This window comes from Desmodus rotundus, chromosome 1 (genome assembly GCF_022682495.2).
Source record: "Desmodus rotundus isolate HL8 chromosome 1, HLdesRot8A.1, whole genome shotgun sequence".
Taxonomy (NCBI): Eukaryota; Metazoa; Chordata; class Mammalia; order Chiroptera; family Phyllostomidae; genus Desmodus; species Desmodus rotundus.
In genome coordinates, this window is record NC_071387.1 from 111868867 (window position 1) to 111889752 (window position 20886).

The window sequence follows — 20886 nt, forward strand, 5'->3', positions numbered from 1 at the left end:
AGCGTGCTCCATTCAGCAGCCTCGTGCCGCTTCCCACACGGAAGGCAGGATCTCAGGACCCCCAAATCTTCCTCACCGGACCCCCACCCCCTCGATTCCGAGCGGGCCCACCCTCACCCAAAGCTTCTATTGATTTTTGCCCCCGCCTCTTTTTCTCTGCCGCGGGAACTGCCCCCCCTACCCCACTTCTGCCGTAGTGGGGGTCCGTCCTCTCTTTTTGCCCCCACCCCCTTCCTTTCCCTCCTCCTTTTTCTCCTCTCGCTCCACCTCTAGGCCCCGCCTCTCTCCACCTCGGCCCGCGTCCCCCCAGCCGGTTCCCGGTCAAGTCACCCGACCCCCGCCCCTCCGGGAGAGGGGCGTGGGGAGGGGAAGCCCCGCGAGCTAGACACCTCCCCACCCGTCCCTGCGTGCCGTCCCCCGAGCGCGCGCCGGCGCCCCCCTCCGCGGCCTCCGGCTCCCCGCCTCCCCGCCTTCCCCTCCTCCTGGTGACGTCCGGGTCTCTGCCCGTCTGAAAACTCCGCGCCGCGGCAGTGGAGGCGGCGGCGGTAGCGGCGGCAGCGGCGGCGGCGGCGGCGAGGAGAAACAGCGGTGAGCAGAGGCGGCGGCAGCGGCCCGAGCGGGAGCCCAAGTGGCAGCCGGCGGCCGCACGAGCCACGGGCTGCGCGGGGGCGGCTCGGAGCGCCCCGAGTCCCCGCGCCCCGCTCGTCCGCCGCGCTCCGAAGATGGTGGCGGCGCCGTGCGCCCGGAGGCTGGCCCGGCGCTCACACTCGGCGCTGCTCGCGGCACTCACCGTGCTGCTGCTGCAGACGCTGGTCGTGTGGAATTTCAGCAGCCTCGACTCTGGGGCTGGGGAGCGCCTCGGGGGCGCAGCGGTCGGCGGCGCCGAGCAGCCACCTCCAGCCCCGGCCCCGCGCCGCGAGCGCCGGGACCTGCCCGCCGAGCGGGTTGCAGTCCGAGGAGGCGGCGGCGGCGGTGGCCGCGGAGGACGGGGCCCCCCAGCGCGGGCACGGGGAGGCGGCGCTGGAGAACCCTGGGCACAGCAGCCGGCCAGCCGGGGGGCACTGCCCGCGCGGGCGCTGGTAAGATGCCCCTTGGGCTTGCATCCTGGAGGGAGGAAGGAAGGGAGCCAAGCAGCCCTGGCCCCACGCCCCCCAGTCCTTGAGCCCTGGTCATCAGACTGGGACTCCTTAAGCTTGCTGGCTCCACATCCCTTTTCCCTGGAAGTCGGGGTGGGGACCCTGCCAAAGCTTAGGGGCCGGGGACTGCCCCATCTTGAGTCTAAGGACTGCCCCCTTGGGGTCTGGGGAAGTTATCTCCAGAGGAGGCGCTTTGGGGGTTACAGGAGCTGGCTGGGTGCCTGTTCCCCGTCACTCGTTATGGGCGCTCCTACTTGCTCTAGGCATGTAGGTGGTTGGTGCCTCAAACCTTGTCTGAGTGAATGGATGGTGCCCGGGATCTTCAGCCGCTGCTCTTGGTTGGTTCTCGCAGCATCTCTGGTTTTTACCGAGCTGGGTGCAGACAACTCAGTGCCTGCTTTGCTGCCTCATTTTTTTGCCCTGGACTGAGAGGGGGTCTGGGATCTGTGTCCCAAGTCCCCAGCCTTGTCCCTGAGTCAGGACTCAGTGTGGGGTGCCTCGTCTTAGTTTGGGTCTTAATCCCATCTCTGCATGTCTGACTCCTGCCTTTACCTTCAGTCTCTAACCTTGCCCTTTCCTTGTGCCCTATCTGACTTTCCTCACCGTGCTCTCCAGTGTCAGGGCACGGCCCCTTCTCCTGGGTGGTGTCTCTGGCTCTCTGTGCCGTGTGTAGCTGATTCCTATCGCCAGCTGTGTCCCACCACGCCATCATGACGTGGGCTGCTATGGGTTTTCTGTGCTCTCCTTGGTCCCCGCTCTGAAACTCTTCCTTCCGCAGGTCTTTTGGGGCTGTCTGGGTGTCTTCCTACTGTCCTCAACTCCAGCGGTGCCTTTCATACCTTCTTTGGGTTGCCTTGCTGAGTTCACTGAACTCGGAGCTCTCAGAACTGGAGGTCAGAGTCCCCAGTTCTGGGCCAGGGTCTCACTGCTGGTGGGTGTGTCTGTCTTAAAGCATAACGAGTGCTGTGCGTCTGTCTTTACCTTCATTGTGACACTTGATTACCAGAAATCTAGCTCTTGGGGGACATTGGACAACAGGGGGTAGTTACAGGATCCCCGGACACTGAGCACATGTCTCTGTCGTTTGTCACTTTGGGAGCCTTTACTGAAGGCTGCCTTCAGACACTGTGATGCTTGTTGATCTGCTAAACTTCTTTGGCGTCGAGGCGACCCTCTTTGCTAGAGTGCGGCTCTTTGTGCCGCTGGGCTGGTAATGTGATGGCATGTCACGCTGCTGGTGGCTGGTCTGTGTGGGTAGCAGGGAGCCCTCTTTCCCTCCTTTTGGGGGGAAGACAATGGATTGAGATTCCTGATGGAGAACCAGAACATTTCCAATGACCTGCAGCCTCTTATTTACAGCAAGGGGTACTCTCAAACTCTGCCTTTGAACTCCAGGAGTGGATAGTGATGTGTTTGGGCAAAAATGCAATTAGAAGTTCTTCCTTTGATTCAGAGCCTTACTGGGAGGTGGGTGGGAGGGGTTCAGGGCATGCACTGCTGGTCCCACGTGGGAACACTTGTAGGACTAGCATGGGGCTTACTTTATCCTTTGCTTCTGAGGTTCAGACCTGCATCCAGAGGTGTCTTTGGGTGTAAATATCACCTGTTGAAATTAGTAGAGAGGAGGAAAGAGGCCTTCCTGGGTTGTCGAGGTTCTTCCTGGGTCTCTGACATTTGAGTACTCTGCCCACCTCTCCACTTTGTGCATTCAGTTCAGTGTCTTAGTCTCTCACCTCCCAGCTCAGCCGCAGAGAGGCTTACAGTTGGGAAGGTAGGTGAGAGTGTGCCATTCTTCCTTTACTCCATTTGGAATGCCAGTTCCAGTAGTAGAGTGGCTTTGCTTTTCTGAAACTCTGCTTTTATCTGCAGGTGCAGCTACTGTCACCCATCCATACCTCCCGGTGTCTCAATTTCTTCACCTTCTGATATAGACATGTATGTGTTTTTTTCTTTTTTCTCCCCCCCCTTCTTCATAATTGTCTACCATGCTCTTGTTCCCTGTCGTGTCTCCTGGATTTGTATTTTATTTTATGTTTGTGTCTTCTCTTTTCCCTCGACTACCTCCCCCACCGCCACACACACCACATACCCCTATGCCCTGCTAGATCCTGAAATCACAGCGCTGACTTGCTCGGTGGGGCCAGCAGTCTGTCCTCCTCTGTCTGTGTGTCCCTCCCACCCCCCAGCCCCTGCCCTTCCATAGAGCTCAAGGAGACCAGAAGGGGGCAGGCTGTTCCCAAAGTCTGGTGTTGCCTGAGCTTGGGTTGCAGGCCAGGAGAGGACCAGACCATTTCTCAAGCCACTGAGGTCCTTGCAACATGTGGTTTGTTGCAGACCCTGCTGGAGCTGCTGGCATGGTGCTTTGGCGCTGGATTCAGGAGAGGGACAGTGAAAAAAAATTCCCTGTGATTTTCCAGATGGCTCTTGTAAAGAGTTGGTGAGGCACATGCTTGGGAGATGGTGCTTAATCTCTGCTCCGTTGAGGTCTGGGGTGGGGTGGGGTGGGCAATTGTGCTTCTTGTTTGCAGAAGGAATCTGTGGCCCTGGTGGTGATGGTGGGTGTGTCCCAAAGAGCGTCAGGCAGGCACTGAGCACAGAGCATTTTCTAAACCAGATCTTGCTGCTTCCTTGTGTCCACCCTCCCACAGCTTCTGCACTTGTACCTTTTATATTTGAGGAGCTGCACCCCCATCAAAGGACCTGATTTTATTTTTGGTGCATTTTAAGAAGCCAGAAGGAAACAGTTTCCGAAGCAGACCTAGTGAGATTAGTCAGAGAGCGTGAGGATGGTGGCAAAATGGGCACAGCCCTAAAAGATGTGCAAGCTTCCCTTTCCCTTCCAGCCTCTTTCAAAGCTCTGAAATATTAGAATTATTGGCTGGGTTGTACCTGAGTTTTGTAGCTGTGACACTGATTTTTTTTTCCTTGGGTCTCCAGTAAGCTGTGGATTTTACTGTCATCTCAGAATATAAGAAACAGATGGGCTCACTGACAGAGGGAGGAGGACACTAGAGAGAGTGTCAAAAAGATCATACTGCAGGTTTCGCATAGATTGGGAGAACGTGAGGGAGAACTGTGTGTATTAATGTAAGGACTGTTCATTTTCTTTCCCTTTGCTGCCAGGGATCCTCTTGAAGTCCTCACATTTATTGCTTGTGCCCTTTGATAAACTGTTACTCAGTAAGTTTCATTTAAGAAACCTAATTTTTATTACCCTTGCGCGCATGTGCGCACACACACACGAAACAGGGTCTTGGTGTTGTCTGATCCCTTTGAAATGTTGATTTGGGGGCAGAAATTCCTCATGTTTCACATTACTCAGATAACTCAGGATGTTCTCTGACACTGGCTGTGACTTTGAAAAACTGGTTCGCTGTACCCAGAGCGCCTCCAGCTCTAACAGCCTCAGAGGCGTAGCTTTTTTCCCATCCAAATGTTTTGAGACCACAGAGAACAGAGGGTATTTTATTGACGGTTTCTCTTTTCACACTCTCAATGGAGTTTTATTTTGCTTGAGCAGTGCATTACACTTTGTATACAGAAATATGCATCATTGAACAATATTTATCTTACTGTGGATATTGCCATCTGGAAATAATCACATACTGGAAAGTGTTAAATAAAATAGATAAATAAAAGGAGAAATAATTATACACACAGGTATATATGTTTTGTATATATACGGTATGTGTGTGTGTGTATAATATATATAGGGTGAGGCAAAAATAGGTTTACAGTTGTGAGTATGCAAAATACAGTTTATTCTTGTATTATTATGTATTAATTATTGTATTTTTCCCATACAAACAACTGTAAACCTACTTTTGCCTCACCCTGTATGGAGGTACTTTCCACTCAGTCTCTCTACACATAGACTTTCTCCATCGTTTACAAATTCTTTTAAAAAACATCTTCCAGAAGGTTGAATGACAAAATACTATTACTGTTTTGCAAATAGAAAGCCAAAACATAAGTTCCTGTTTGCTGGAAATTGTCCAGTTTTGATCCGTGGTCTTAACAGAAAATAAAATTGGGTGTATTAAGCTAGAGTAGATACTTGACATCATTTTGAGTGCATGTGTGTGTGTGTATGTGTGGTGCGCCTGTGCCTGTGTGTTTTCCAGAAAACGAAATGTCCATTAGAATATCTGCGCAGCAAGGGTCTGCCCTCCACCCAGAGCTGTACGCGATCAGTGGGGCCATATACCTGTGTGCAGAGACGGACATGCGCAGAGCCAGCGTGATCGCCTTTGCGGGGTGAGGACTGACCTCGTGCGTCTCTGTCTTTTGGTTAATACCGCCCTAACACTTGTCACTTGTGGTAACTCCTTTTTCTCCCTTTCTTTCTGCCCACTTTTATTGACTCTGCTCCCATTCTATCAGAAACAAAGAGAAAATACTTTGGGAAAAATAAAAAATAATAATAAACACAAACTGAACCCCAGCAAAACCCAACTTTAAAGGAAGGGCTGTGGGAACAGGAGAGAAAATTGCAGGAGATGTATGCCAGGCCTTAGCACCATTGAAAGAAAAGTTGGTTAAGAATCGTTGGGTCTGACATACCTGGGTTCAAGTTCTGACTCTGCTCTTTGACCAATTTCGTGCCCCTGAAAATCAAGGCCACCTCAGGGTTGTGTGAGGATGAAATGTAACAATATTTGTGAACTGATTCATACCTGGCACATAATTAAATGCTCAAATGTGAGCTGTTGTTCTTTAAAGAAGAAACTCTTAGCATGTTTGAAAATAAGCAATTTTTTTTTGCAATTAGCATCCATTTTCCCATGCCAAGTAAAGGTTGAGAGAAATCCAAGATAGAAAAAAACATCTGTCTCCTGTTGTGCCACCCTCAGAGCAGGATGGAATGTGCTAGGGGAAGGGCTACTAACAGTTACTGAGTGCCAGCTGTATGCTAGGCATCTTTCAGGTATTTTGCATACATTGTGCTCACCTCTCCACAAAAAAAAAAAAAAATTCAGGATGGGAGAATTTGTTACCCAACTCATACAACGTTGAAACTAAGAGCATTTGGCTAGAAATTGTTGGTCTTATGATGTCGATTGTGTGGCAGGAATAACGAGGGCTTTGCGGGTAATTACATTACTGTCTCAGTGACTCTTCCCAACTCTGTGCGTTAGAACTGTCGTTGTCCCCATTTCACAGATGAAGAAACTGAGGCTTGGGGAGGGGAAGGGGCTTGCTCCCTAACAGTGTGATGCTGGGGAGGAGCAGGACTGGGATCCAAACCCAGTTCTGCCTCTGTTCCAATTGGCGGACAGATTTCTGAGCTCCTATCTGTGCAGCAAAATCATTCCTGAAAATCTTTGTATGAGTTTACTCATTTCTTCTTGCAGATTCCTAAAAATGTACCAACTCGAAAAGAAGAGCAGATACGCAATCTTTATTGAAGCATACCCTTAAATAACGTGACAAATAGAAGGGTAATAATAATATGAATAGCAATAATAATCCCTATACAGCAGTTACAATGCCAGGCACTGTTTTAAGCCCTTCGTGTATGTTAACTCATTTATTATTTCAAGCATGTACTAATTGTAGTTCCAATAGCCAACAGGTCACAGTGCTTAATAGAACTAGAACCTGTTCTCAGTGTTTTACAAATATTAACTCATTTAAACCTCATGCTACAGTGAAGAAACCGAGGCAGGGGGAGCTTAAGCAGCCTTCCCAAGGTCTGGTTACAAATGACAGAGCTGGGATTTGAACCTAGGCAGTCTGTGCACTTAACCACTCTACTCTACAACATCCCTCTTAAAAGCATCGTGCAAAGGTCCTCAACCTTGGAATCCAAACTCATTTAAGGAGGCACGTAAGTGGTTGGCTCGGGCACAGTGCCCAGCACCAAGGACAGCCCCAGTGATCCCGGGAGAAGAAAGTATCCTGCTGGAGGGAGACACGCAGAACGCATCCTAGGCAATAATTGAACTGCCAAGTTGGCTGGAGGGAAGCGTTTGGAATGCAGCTTTCTCTAGCTAGGCGGGGAGGAGGAAGAGGATTCTGTGCAAAGGTCCTTGGCCAGTGGAAACAGCCTTTTGTTCATCCTCAGCAGGCTTCCTGCTGCTCCACTCTGTGGTTCTTTCCGGCAGAGCCCACGACTTGCCCCCAAGAGACTGGGCGAAGCTGGGCGGTATCTCTGCGTCCGATCGTCTTGTGGGCACTCCTTCCGCCTGTAACAGAACTACCCGTTTACCCGCAGATACTCTTCAGGTTGGGCCCCTCTGATCCCTGTGGTTCGGGCTGCCCCTCCCTTATTGGAAACCAGAGACATTACCAAGCAGGGGACAGGGACAGGGGCAGTGTGTGTGTCACCTTAACCCCTTCAACACTATAGTGGGCAGGGAGACAGGCACCCAAACACCCAGCCCGTTGGGGAAGAATGTCCCTTAAAGGCATTCTTGAGTGTTTTAGGGGGAAGCTCTCCCCTTTTAGGGCCCTCTGAAGGCAAGAAAAAAAAAAAAAAAGGATTTGTTCTGTCTCAGGTCTGGTTTGTCCTAGCCAGGTGACTGCTGGCTTATCGGGGCATCTAATCCAGGCTCCTGTGTCGTGGACACTAATGACAAGCATTTCTCCTCCCTGGAAATCCTTTGCTGTAATCCTTGGCCTCAAGGCACGTTGTTTAAGCCCAAGGGGGCCAAATGTATGGGGTGGAGAGGTTGCTGTGAAGGTCCCCCATGGGGCACAGACACTGTAAACTGTGGTAGAAATAAATGATGGGGAGAAAGAGGATTTCTCTTTACCAGAGAGACATGATCCCGTTGAATCCTTACAACATCCTGCACGATAAGGGCTAGTAGTCTCATCTCTATTTTACTGATTATAAAGAATAAAAATTAAGGCAATAAATTGGATGAAAGTTCAACAGCTGAGAAGTAACCAGACTAGGAATTTAAGGTTGGTGGTGACTCCAAAGCCTGCATCCTTAGTTCCGAGTCAGTAAGTCCTTTGTCCCTTGCCCCTTCCTGCTTCCCCTCCCAGGTAACCGTTCCCGCAGACATGCATGCACCCGTCTATCCATGTGTCCATGTGTCCATCCGTCTGCCACTCCAGCATTGGAGCACCAGGCACTGTGCCCAGCACTGGAACTGCCTCTATGAGCAGGGACCTGTGCTCCCTGCTCTCAGGAAGGACCAGTCCAGCAGGCGAGGGTTAGGGCCACTGCTAATAAATGGTCTGTCATAAGAGAGGACTCTCACTTCCTACCCCAGTTCACTGCTGATCCTCTTTTCCCAGGGTGGCCTCTTGGGCAAAGAGGAAGGTGTCCTCTGGACAGGTGGGGGCCAGGAACAGTGTGATTCAGGGCCTGGAAGCCTTCAAGTGTCACGCCACCCCCAAAGTGGTGGACACCTGGCCTGGACTGCTGCACTCATGGAGTTCAAACTCCTTTTTTTTTCAGTGAACAAAGAAGCCCAGAGATGAGCAATGGGCTGCCTGAGGTTTGCAGGGGAGTAGGTGGTCAGATGCTGATGTTTAGTTTGCGGGGCAGAACTCGAACCTCAGAGGTTCCCAGCCCAGCTCTACCATTCCTATCATGCTACCTGCGAGGGCTGTGAGGAGACACAGCTCTGGTCGTGGCCAGTGCCCCACCTTCTTTCCTGGTGCAGCCTCACCTCGAGAGAGCTTTGCTGCAGGAGGGGCCCTCAGATTCAAGGCTCGTGGGGAGGTTGTGTTCGGCCTGCACAGGATACTAAGATAGAAAGGCATGGAAATGTAAGGATTAGGATGTGCTATGTAACGCGATGTGGATTTTTAAAATGCCTTTAAAAGGTCACGAGATCTGGCAGCACTGGGCCCGCACTCTGTCTTTTTGTCCACTGGGCAAGCTGAGGCGGGGCGTCCTCAAGACCTTCCAGGTTCCCCCCGCCAAATGTCTCCTCTTTCACCTACAATACTTGACTGGCCCTTCTAGGCTGTTGAGTTGGCAACCTCTGTTTGGAAGAGCTTCGTGTTCACTGAGACAAGCTAAAAATAAGTACCTGCGGTCACCTTTCAGTTACCCCCATGTGGTTTCTTCACAACACTTATTTACCCCGACTGCCTTTGCCTTCCCGTGGGCACGATGGAGGTTCCCTTCCCACCCTTGCTGTTGGCATTTACCCAGAATATGCAAATTCTTATGAGCATTAAGCCATTGCGGAGGCAACATCTACAACAAAAATAGAATCAGTTCTACAATCACATTCTACATTTTGGTAAACTGATTTCCCTTTTGTTGGGGTGAGTGTAAGATGCTATTTCAAATCATCCACTTTCCCCTTGCTGTGCTCCCCACACCCTCGCTCCCAGGAACATGGGTTGGGACATTGAGAGCAGTCAGAGAGCGGCAGGGCTGGTGGCAGGATGGAACATTCCAGAGCGCCTGGGGTGGGTGCCGACTCTGTCGGGGGTGAACTGGCACTTCTGTCGGGTGATGTGAACAGGCCCACCGTCCTCACCAGCCTGTGAGGATGTAATTCCATAAACAGATGAGAAAGCACTTTGAGGCTTAGAAAACCCCATGTCAGTGTCAGGCAGGGTCTGTCTCAGAGCAGAAGAAAGGGAAAGGTTCATACCAGTTGGCAGTGCTCCCCTCCCACGGCCTTGGAATCCCTGGGGACAAGGAGCGACTGAATGAGGAAAATCCACCAGCGGTTTCCTACCCACTCATCCATGTGCCCGTTAATTCAACAGGTAGAACACGAGGGCCTGTGGGGAGGCCAGACGCTGTGTCAGGATGGGGGCAAGCAAGACAGCAAGCAAGCAAGACCTTGCCCTCCCGTGGTTTATGGTCTCGGAGTAGGGTGACCCCCGAACAAAAACAGACAAGAACATTTTAAACAGTCAAATTATCACAAATGTAGGGACAGGAAGTTGGGGTGCTGAGAGAAGTTAAGAGGCCGTGTGAGGATTTGGTTTCAGTTGGGTGGATTAATTGTATTTATTTTTGGTGGAGCACTTACTTTGGGCAGACACCTTCTGCCAGAGTTGTTCCGGGCTGACCCCAGGAACCCTGCACAGCCGCAGCCGAAGGTGCCACGTGGGCACGCAGTCGTCAGCAGAGCAGCTTTTAATACAGAGTTTCTATTCCTGTCTGCATGCAATTTATTCATGTTTAAAATTGTGCGTATTTTTAATGATTTTTAAAACCAAAATAGACTATACATACAAAAGCGCCCATTCTTTTAACTGCCCCGCCTGATGAATTTTCAGGAACCTAACCCACCCAAGTAACCCGCACCCAGACCAGGAATCAGAGCATGCGCCGTGTCCCAGCTGCACCCCTCCCCTGCTTCCTGGGTGAACTTTCTTTTTTAAACGTGTGATAGCTGTGTATTTCTTTGAATGTGTATTAGGGAAAATATATAAATATAACCAGACAGTCAAAATGACAACATTAGAGCTCTCACTGCCTGCTATGTGGGTAAATGGGCATTTAAGGAAAAGTTAGTTAACATGATGCAAACACATAAGTTGTAGTATGAAACCCTAATTCTAACCTTAACTCTGACCTTAACTTGCACGGCGTGACGGTCAAGGAGCTCATGAAATGACTACGGTTTGGCCGGCGGTGGCTTAACCACTGTGAAGACTCCTGCTGCTGGGGAACGTTTTCTAAGTATGTGGTTGTCCAGCCACGATGTTGTGCGCCTGAAACGAGTACAAAATGATATTAAATGGAAAGCATAATGGAGAAACATTTAAAAAATGTTAAAAAAAAAAAAAAAAAAAGACACCCTGCTCCTCTGGGAACGGGTCACGCTGCTCTGTTCTGAAGTTCAAGTGGAAAGGATTTAAGGTAGACATTAGGAGGAACTGTGCTGCGGGTCCGTTTGAGGGGCGCCCGCGCCGTGGGCCCTGTCTGATGTCCGCGGTTGCTGTCTCTGCTGCTCCTGCAGTCACGGGGCTCCCGGGCCCACGTCTGCACTTCGCGTGCATCTCTTCATTCGTTTCCTGTTGCACTGGAGTCGCTCTTGTGTTGAACATGGAATTACCTGTGACGAGTAAGTCCCCGAGTGGGCCCGGGTGACTGCGTTCACTCAACCCCCGAACCGAGACTCCCTCTCTTATTCGGAAGCAGGACAATAGAATTTCAGCACAACTCCAGCAGCAGTTTGCAAGGGCAGCAGAGACAACTAATTATTTTATAACGAGCAAGGGGGAAAGCAATAAAACCAGAGCCCAAGGACGGCATCATAATTTCGCAAAGTCTTAACAGTCAACCAGACTCACGTTAATAAAATAAACAAGTGTTTTTGGTGATGGGGCGCCAACGCATGCATTATTTAAGGGTAGAATTAAAACCAAATTAGATGGATCAAGTAATACAGTGGTTACCTCATTAAGCTTCCTGTTCTTTGGGGACATGGAAAAGTCACTCTATTTTTCTTCTTTCCTTGTGAAGTGGGGCTTTATTAATTAGAGATGTAATGGAAAATCCTTTTTTTTTTCCTAGACTAGTGGCTGTTTTCTGTTTATTTTTTAATGCAGGACCATGCTTTGCAGGTGTTCTCTTTGAAATAAAAGCCTATTCATTGTCTCTCTTACTCTCTTTTCTCCCCAGCTCAGAAGGGGCAGCTGTTATAAAAGACACTGAAAGAGAACCTCATTTGCTTATCATCAGGCATTACACAAGATTCATTCCTGATGCACACTGCCCTCATTACCTGCTCTTTCTCCTAGTTTTATTGAATAATAGTTGTTGAATTGGTACCTCTGATTCCCTCCTGTTTAGAAGATGAGGTGATGACAGAATGAGGTGGGGATGACTTCAGGGAAGGTGTTAAGAGCAAACCTGGGAGGCTTGCAAAGGGTGTGGACTGGATTATTAACACTTTTTAGGTGAGAGGGTGACTACTGTTTTGGCTTTCTTTTAGGGTAAAAAAAAAAGGCATGTAGGGCAAGTGAACTTTTTGTTTGATTGAGCAGGTGGTGTAACCCCCCAACAGAAGCGGAAACTCGAAAGTTCTGACCAAGTGACCTGGCTTCCGTGGGTCAGGTCTCGGCTACAGATGGGATTACGACCGCGTAGAGTGTTCTTTGTTTCTTCTTCCCCTTTCTTTTTTAATTAAAAAATTAAAAATTTCTGGCCGACATTTTAAAATCCATGATTTTCTTGTCAGTGGAAATCAGGCTCTTCCCCGGGATCAAAAGGAAAGCATTCCAAGGACCCGTGCACAGGAGATTGTGACGGGGCAAGCTTTGCTCGGGTGGAAATAGAAGCTGCCCCCTGCATTTCCGATGTCGGCTGCCCTGTGTCCCCTCTCCATCTGTGCCGCTGTGGAAAAAGCCCAGCGTGTCCTCAGCAAGGCCAAGACAAAAGCCAGTGTCCAGAGTTCCTGCTTCATATTAAGGCTTAGTCTTTTGGAGCTCATGCCATCTGCTGTGGGCACAGGTAGCTGCTAGACCCACAGGGTTTCTTACGACTGGGTGAGAGAGAATGTGCAAACGAATGGGGCGAGTGTGGGTCGTGAGTGAGAGAGAGAGTGAGCTCGAGCACACTTCTTTGTTTCCCTGGGATTACATTAGCTTGGGTTTAGGATGGACCAGGTGCTTTTTCAAAATACCCAATCAATTTCCCAAGCTTTTGCAGGCTTTTGATGGGTCCACCCCCTAGTTAGACTGGCAGGCCTCCATGGTCAAGCACCTCTCCCTGTGCCCCCATCAATCTGGTACTAGAAGGAGGAAGGGAGGAGTGTTAATGCCCCTGGCAGAGCAATGCCATGATATCCTGGGGGGTGAAGCTGTAGCTTCCTGGTGAAGCAAACAGGCTCAGGCTCCCCAGTTTACCGAGCTCAATATCTGGTGCCCCCTTCCTTCCCTTTCTTACTAGTATTTAGCTAACTACCCATAGGAACAATTTCAAACAAAGATCTAATTTGGACTTCCTATTAAACACTTTGAAATTCTGGCCTTTATTCCTATACATGTAGTAACTCGAGGGAGGGGAGAAGATATCTCTACAGGGGATTCCACATTCCAGTTTGCCACAGGGCCACCAGTCGACTTTGCTGACTAGTGTCACCTGCAAGAGTACTGTGAGGATTTGAGTTTACAACTCTGCCATCAATGATAATAATAATAAGTAATAATTGCTATTATCTACTAAATGCTCACTATGTGCCAGGCACTGCGCTCAGCAGCATCTCGTGGATTATCTCATTTAATCATTACAACAATCTTACGGTATTGTCCCGATTCACAGATGAGAAAAGTGAGGCATAGAGAGAGGAAGGAGTTGCTCTGAGTCACAGAGCCGTGGACTTGGAATTTGAACTCAGTTAGGTGACCAGGGAGACCATGTGTCAGATACTGTGAGTGTGCTGCACAGAATGTTTTAACAAAGTGATTCACTTAGGCATTTTTCAGAGAGCCCTGTAAAAGGGTTGCCATCAGCTGTCCATTGCCTGCATGGAACCACTGAGACCCCGCAGTGAGAAAGTCGCCCAAAGTCTAACTGTGATGTAAGATGCAGAACATGATTCACTATCTAAATAGAGGACAGGTTGGACATGACCATGCACGTGGGCAGTGGTGAAGCTGGCCGACTGACTGTGGTAGAAGGAGCCTCCCCAAGCTTCCCACCCTCCTAGCTCGCCAGGCAGGCAGGGGCTGCAGCATCTGCCCTTCATCTGTATGTAGCCTTGCGGCAGTGAGGCAGCGTCTACAGGGCAATATTTTGATAAGTCCTGATTTGTATTAAAATAATAATTACAGCAGTAATTACGAACATGGATTTCAGTGAGACTCAGCTGCTAACTGTGAGAGAAAATAATTAACTGCATATTCTCTTGGAATCAAATTGGAAGCCCGGCTTGGTCTTTCTCCTTTCTGCGGGTCCAGCACAGGTTTTGCTGCAGGTTGAGGGTCACGTGTGTTGCCAGATGCTGTTTATGCTAACAGTATTGATGGCAGATTTCCGTGCAGGGAGGAGCTTGTAATGGGGTGAACACTGTCCTTTCACAGAAAACGTTGAGGAAAACAACCTGACCGCAATCTGTTGGTAGCATCGTCCCTTAAACCATGAAGTGCACCTCACCCTAGAAGCAAATGTGATAACAGCTAGAGGAAAAGTGATTTAAATCTGCCCTGAATTATTAAATCTTCTCAAATACTCTAGCGTTGGCTGATACCTGGCCACACTGAAGGATTCATTTAATTGGGTATCTGTGGTTCTCTTTACACTTCTGCTTTTGAAGTTGATGGAATGGTCCTGCCTTTATTTTAATACCTTGCTAAATTTTGCTTGAAGCAGAACATACTTGTACAAATCACGAATGTACAGCCAACCACATGGCCACGCTCCAGTAACCAGGACTCAAATACAGAACCCAGAGCACTACAGTCCCCCCGCCCCCCAGGATCCCTGTCATTCCCACTCCTCGTTGCCCCCTCTCCATGGGTAACCTTTATCAAGACTTCCGACCCCATACATTATCATAGCCTCTGTTTAGGAATAGAATCCTACGGTACGTCCTCTTTTGTGCTTGGCGTGTTTGGCCTAGCATCATGCAAGGTTAGGTTATGTGAGATCGTGTCCTGCTTTGGCAAACTACGGCCTTTGGGCCAAGCTCTGCCCCTTGTCTGTTTCCCTACGTGTGGCTTGTGAACTAAGAATAGAGTTTCCATTTTTAAATAAATGGTTGGGAAAACATCAAAAGAAGAATTACATTTCATGCCATGTGAGAAGTATATGAAATTTAAGTTTCAGTGTGCATGAATAAAGCTGTATTGGAATATGGCCACGTCCCTTCATTAACACTGGGGCCCTGGCTGCTTCTGCCCCAGGCTGCTGACTTGAGTCCTCCCAACAGAGATCACGTGGCCCGCAAAGCCCAAGCTGTTCACACTCTGAGCCCTTACAGAGTGTTTGCTGGCCTTGTGTCTGTACTGTTTCGTGTATTTGTACTTACTATTTACATTGCCGTATAACATTTCACCGGGGAGTATACCACAGTTACATACCCATTCTGCTTACAGGAGTTGGGAAGTTTTTCACTTTGGGACCGTTACACAGACCACTGCTGTGAACATTCTCGCACATGTTTTTTGGTAAACAAATATTTGGGTAGTATTTCTGTAAGGGGGAACCTCGGAGAGGAGTTGTTAGAACCACTGTTGTTGTTTTCTTATTACTGGATTGCTTTGACACATGTATTTTAGTTTAGAAGTCTTACCTTTCCTGCTAGAGAGGAAATCTTAGTGATAACTTTCGTGTGGTGAAACTCTGGACCAAGGCTGACTTTCGAAAGAGTGATTCCTCTTGCAAAATAGGGGTCAGTAGAACCACAGTTCATTAATGCATTACTGTTCCTCCATCCCAGCACCTTCAAGGATATTGGGACATGCCTGACGTTGACTGCTTTCGTTGCTTTTGGAAATAGTGCCATCATTTAATTTCTCCTCCTGAAGCCATATTGTCCAAAGGACTTTTTATCTTTTTGTGACAAAACAGGTCTGGCAGAATTAGGAGAGTTTTTTCGATGTCACTCGCTGCTTTGATTGACTTCTGTTTATCTCTAGCTGCTCCGGTTTTCTTGCTGGGCAGCAGATGAGTCCAGCTCTACATCCAAATAATATCTCTAGCCTACAGTAGCGTGTCACTTTACACTGAAACACAGTGCTGGAACATCCCTTCGGGGAGTGCCTGCGTGGTACGCGGCCGAAGCAGTGGAGCTCGGAGAGTCCCCTGAGGAGGTGCCTTCGTGCGTGTTGTCAGTATTGCTTAGCAGCACCGGTGCTGCGTTAGTTCCTGCACGCCAGTCCTGTTCCATCGGCTCTCCCACTTTCGCAGGCGAAGGCACTGACAGGGTGGGGGGAAGAACATCAGGATTCCCTGGGACCCACCCATCTTTCAGGTTTGCCTGGCACTGCTTGAAAAATGACTTCATATTCTTTCTGGGTCTTGTCAAAGAGTCCTGTCAGTTTCCTTCTTTGAGCCAGCACACTCTACTAGGAGTAAAGTCTTGGTTTTCAGCCAGCCTCTGCTTGTGCCTTGTGCAATTAATAAACTTAAGGAATGTCACAAGACAAGACTTCTAGCTGAATATTTTAGAGGTTTTTTTGGAAGACAGTTGGATTCAGTGGTGAAGGGGGTAGTGAATCAGAGCCCCAGTCTCAGCCTAAATTAATGGTGTGTCTGACTCAGTCTTTGGCAGCCTCGGTTTTAGTCTTTCCATTAGGGGTGCAGAGCTGCAGTGCCACTGTGGGCGTGGTTCTGGGATGTGGAATCCTGGTCAGAGAAAACTAATCCTTCAATCTGGCAGTTTTGCTGGTCTTCTCCACCCCTCCCCCCACCCTCCCCCAAGCTTAATAGTTTGTTTACTTTCTTTATTTGGATATTTACTTCTGAAAAGATAAAATTTTAAAAATTTTTTGGCAAGCATTCTATGAAACTCTTTACAAAGTGTGTGTATGTTTATTTTAGGAGATGGTCTTTTCTTTTTAAAGACTATTTTCTAGATGTTCTGAGATGCCCTAATTAAAATTGATTAATTTGTCTCAAAAGAAACCTAGTAGATTTCAAAAGCAGAAATCTTCCAGGCTTCATTTATGAAGCACTAAGATATATTAAAAGGTAAGTCTCTAGCTCTGGCCAGGTAGCTCAGTTGGTTAGAGCATCATCCCAATATACCAAGGTTGTGGGTTCAAACCCTGGTCAGGGCACATACAAGAGTCAACCAATGAATGTGTAAATAAGTAGAACAACGAATCGTTGTTTCTCCCCACCTCCAACATCTCTCCCTCTCCCTTTCTCTCTCTCTCTCAAATCAATACATAAAAAAATTAAAAATATTAGTCTCTAAAACTCAGTCACTTTGAAAATTTAAACAAATAAAACTTTTTTAAGTAATTCTTAAAGAGGAAACCAAACTTGGAATTTCAGATTACGGGGTGATTCATGAACATGAAGTACCTCATATCAAAACCCATGGGATGAGGCCAACACTGTGCACCAAGGAAAATTAATAGCCTATTTTTAAGAGGACTTTAGCTTTTGACATGAAACACAACAGATTAAAATAATTAAGAGTCCCAGTTTTATTTTTTTTTAAATATTGAGGATGAAAGTTAGAAAGGGGATTAATACAAATAAAAGCAGAAATTCATGAAACAGGTCACCAACACCATAGCATGGCCCCGCAGGATTCTCTGATGACTCAACAGCACGAGATGTTAATCTAGTTCTTCCTGGGTTAGACCCTGTGAACAGGCTGCGTGTTTCTGACTCCAGTTGGTTGCCCAGTGCTTATGGCAGCTACTTAGTAAAGGAAGCAGTGGGTAGCAGGAGGAGTCACTACGATTTCATTTAATTTGGTGGGGCCGATTAGGATAAGTTTTCTCTTAGCCTGCCCACATCAAAGCAGAGCAAACCCTATGAACTTTTTATTTTTTTCCTCCTGACCAACTTCCTCTTCTTACCTTTAAGAATAATAAGGCTGGGCTGGGAGGGTATATTGTTATCTTGTAGAACATGCTGAATCTCCTGCCGGTTCCCGGGGATCTTTGTGTTCAGATTTGGAGCCTTCCTAGGTCTTGTAAAGACAGTGTTCTCCTTGTCCTAGAGTTACCTGTTGGGGTTCAGAGGGAACTGGACAGTGGACCCTGGGAAGATGGGCAAAGGGCTTCTATGTTGCTAAGCACAGGGCTACTCTGTGACAGAAACAGGAAGCCAGCGTTGTTGGTTGGGCATTAACTTTGATGTGCTCCCAGCAACATTCATTCGTATGGGCTGGAAGTTTTACGTGAGCACGTAGCTGTACAGAGCATTCACAGTACTTATTCAGTCATTCAACAAATATTACTGAGGGCCTGCTGTGTGCCAGGCACTGTGCTAGGAAGAGTGAACCAAACAGGGTCCCTGCCCACTTGTAGCTCCTGTTGTTGTAAACAGGACTGTGAGTAATGGAGGGGGAAGCATCATTGTCAGGGCAGGCTTTTCTGAGAAGGTGACAAGTAAGATGAAATAAATAGAAGGAGGCCAGGCACGACTGAAGGAAGAGGGGGATCGAGTGTGACCTTCATGAACAAAAGCATAAACATCAGCTGGGGAGAGAACAGGCAGGACCCTCGGAGGCTGAGGGCTGCTGGAAAGCTTTCTCTTAGGTAAGGTTTCCCGCAGCCCAGTTAGTGGATAATCCATCATCTCCATTTTCCTGAAATCTGAAAACATGGATCGACTGGTTTAGACATGACATTATTTGGAGGTGGGGCACGAACAAATGGAAGAAGCTTGCTGTTGGTTGTACAAAACCTTTCTGTCTCCAGTAGCTTCAGAGCTTCTCTGCCTTTACTGCCACCACATCTCAGCAGAAAATGCTCCTCTCTTCACAGGACCCTTTTACACCCCCACCTGCCTCTCCAGGATGGTCTCCTTAACTCTGAACATTTTCTCTTCTTTCATCTCCATATCAAAACCCACCTGTCCTGGGTGCCATTCTCAAGGCCAGTGACTGATGGTGGCGTCCTGCACCAACCCCAGCCTGGTGGCGTCAACCTGGAGAAATGGCAGCGAGGGACCGCCGGCCCCAGGCCTGGCAGCAGCGTCTGCCTGTGGCGGGGGCTGTGCTGTGCGGGGACAGCTTACACTGTCGGAGCAGGGAAGAGATCTGGACTTCCAGGAGCCGGGACACCTGGGGACCAGTCGTCGTTCAGCACATCACTTGGCGTGGCTTTGGGCAGTCTCTCATGGCTTCTGTCTTCCCATCTTTAAAACAAGCTAAGGGATCATTAGGTCACTGATGCTCTGCAATTTTAGTTCCTTTATGGTTTCCTCTGCCCTGGTTGCACATGTCTTTCCTCCTTCCAGCTGTGATCGGCACCCAGCAGAGGGGGTAGCTAGGATCCTTATCCACCTACTCCAGGTGTGCAGGTGGTGGTGAGCAGAAAAGGGCCTTATTTGGCTCCGGCGCCGAACCTGCCTTCCTTTCTCCAGATGATAATCTCCAGTCTCTTGAAGAGCTTCCTGGCATTCCCGTCTGGCATCGTCACTGGTCTCTGGCCCACTTACTCTGTCTGGGTGTGCCCGGTGCTAGAACAAAAATGGCACGTAGGAGTTGCTCAGTACGTGGTTTTGATTCTTTCAGAAATTGCCTGAAAGATCAGATGAAGAAATGCTCAAAGATCAAAGGCTGTGGATCCCCACTTTAAAATGACATTTTAAGATCCAAAGGCTGAAGGTTTTTCTAGAAGTTAGGATCATGTTATGTGTTTTCTTGTCAGCTCCTTGACCATACTGACAACACCTTAGGGCTCACTTTGTGTTCTTAGTACCTGAGGCAGAGGCCTGTGGATGAGAATGTTTATGATGGTACATAGTAGCAATAATTAAATAATATTGAATAATAGCAGCTACCATTTATTAAGCACTTAGCGTGTGCCAAACATTTTACATTTAAAGCTTCCAACACCCTGTGATGTGTGTGTTGCTGAAGGCACTATTTTGTGGATACAGGAAGTGGGGCACAGACAGGGGAAGTAATTTTTCCAAGGTTGCACAGGTGGTAAGGGGCAGATCTGCGTTCTAACCCAGGCAGGCCGGCATGGAGTCCACGCTCTTAACCACCATCTTACCTCATACTAAGTCCTCCTGATGCAGTTGATACTTGGAGGGGACCCTGTCCCAGCTGCTGCCTGTCTGGGAGGCCTGTGCAGCAGGTGCTCGTCTGGTTCTGCCCTCTTTGGGGTCTCCCATTCTCCATGCCCACAGGCGGGGTGAGTGAGAGGCTGGCGGCTGCGGTCAGAGCCTTCACCCAGGCCAGGGCTTCAGGCTTGGCCCGCCCTCCACAGGCACACTCAGCCAGCCCCAAGCAGATGCGCCAGGAGGGCAGACGCAGAGGAGAGGCACAGACTTGGCCTCACCCTAGGAATATGACATACTCTCCAGGTTTATAGGAACTGTTCCCTGTGTGTGTGTGTGTGTGTGTGTGTGCGAGCAGGGACATGGTGTGACATTTTTATGCCACTCCCCTCTCATTCCCCAAGATGTCCCTGTTGGTCTCAGTTGGAGGACACAGTTCAGTGGAATAGGTAAGTACTGCCTGAGTTCAAATTCTGGCCCCGTCACCACTGTGTGAGTTTAGGCAAATTAGGCAGATTGCTTGTGCCTCAGTTTCTTCATCTGTAAAATGGGGAGGATAATGGTATCTACTTCAAAGGACTATTGGACAAATGAGTTGATGAATATGTGTAGTTCATTTAGAACAGTGTCTGGGCACATAGTCATCATCATAAAGTGCTTGTTAGTGTTATTGCTTTAAATCTGAGGAGGAGGAGGAAGAGATTGGGGGAGGGGAGGAGTTGTCTGACTGACTCTACCTCTTTCTCTTCTCCCTCCCGCCGGAGTGGTGTGGGGACTGCGTCCTGTCCCCAGCTCAACTGTGAGTGGCTGTGTGGCCTTGAGTCAATCACATCACCTTGCTGTGCCTCCCTTCTCACCTAAAATAATATAGTGGTTGTAATAATGATAACAATAACTGACCTCACTTTAAGATGCATATTTTTATATTTAGTGAATAGCATTTCTGATATCTAGGATGAACTTTATAATTGATGTGTACATTTCTTTAATGTTTCCTAACATACCCTATTGCCCTAAAACTGTTATTTAATCAGTTGGGCATCTCAGTAGTGACAGTGTCTTAGATTTAATTAAAGAGGTCACAGTATCTGTGATGTGCCAAGCAAGGCGCTGAGTGTTTTTACATGTGCTATTTTATTCAATCCTTACTGTAGCCCCAGGGGGTAGGTACTGTTA

General features: G+C 48.5%; 1 protein-coding gene across 1 annotated transcript in view; it reads left to right on the top strand.

Annotated features, from left to right (window-relative positions):
- Positions 1 to 493: 493 nt before the first annotated feature.
- Positions 494 to 20886, top strand: part of XYLT1 (xylosyltransferase 1) — a 302709-nt gene continuing 282316 nt past the window's right edge. The window contains exon 1 of the mRNA XM_053929510.1: positions 494 to 1079. Coding sequence (XP_053785485.1) covers positions 723 to 1079 — 357 coding nt within the window. The 5' untranslated portion in view covers positions 494 to 722. The remainder of the gene's footprint in view (positions 1080 to 20886) is intronic.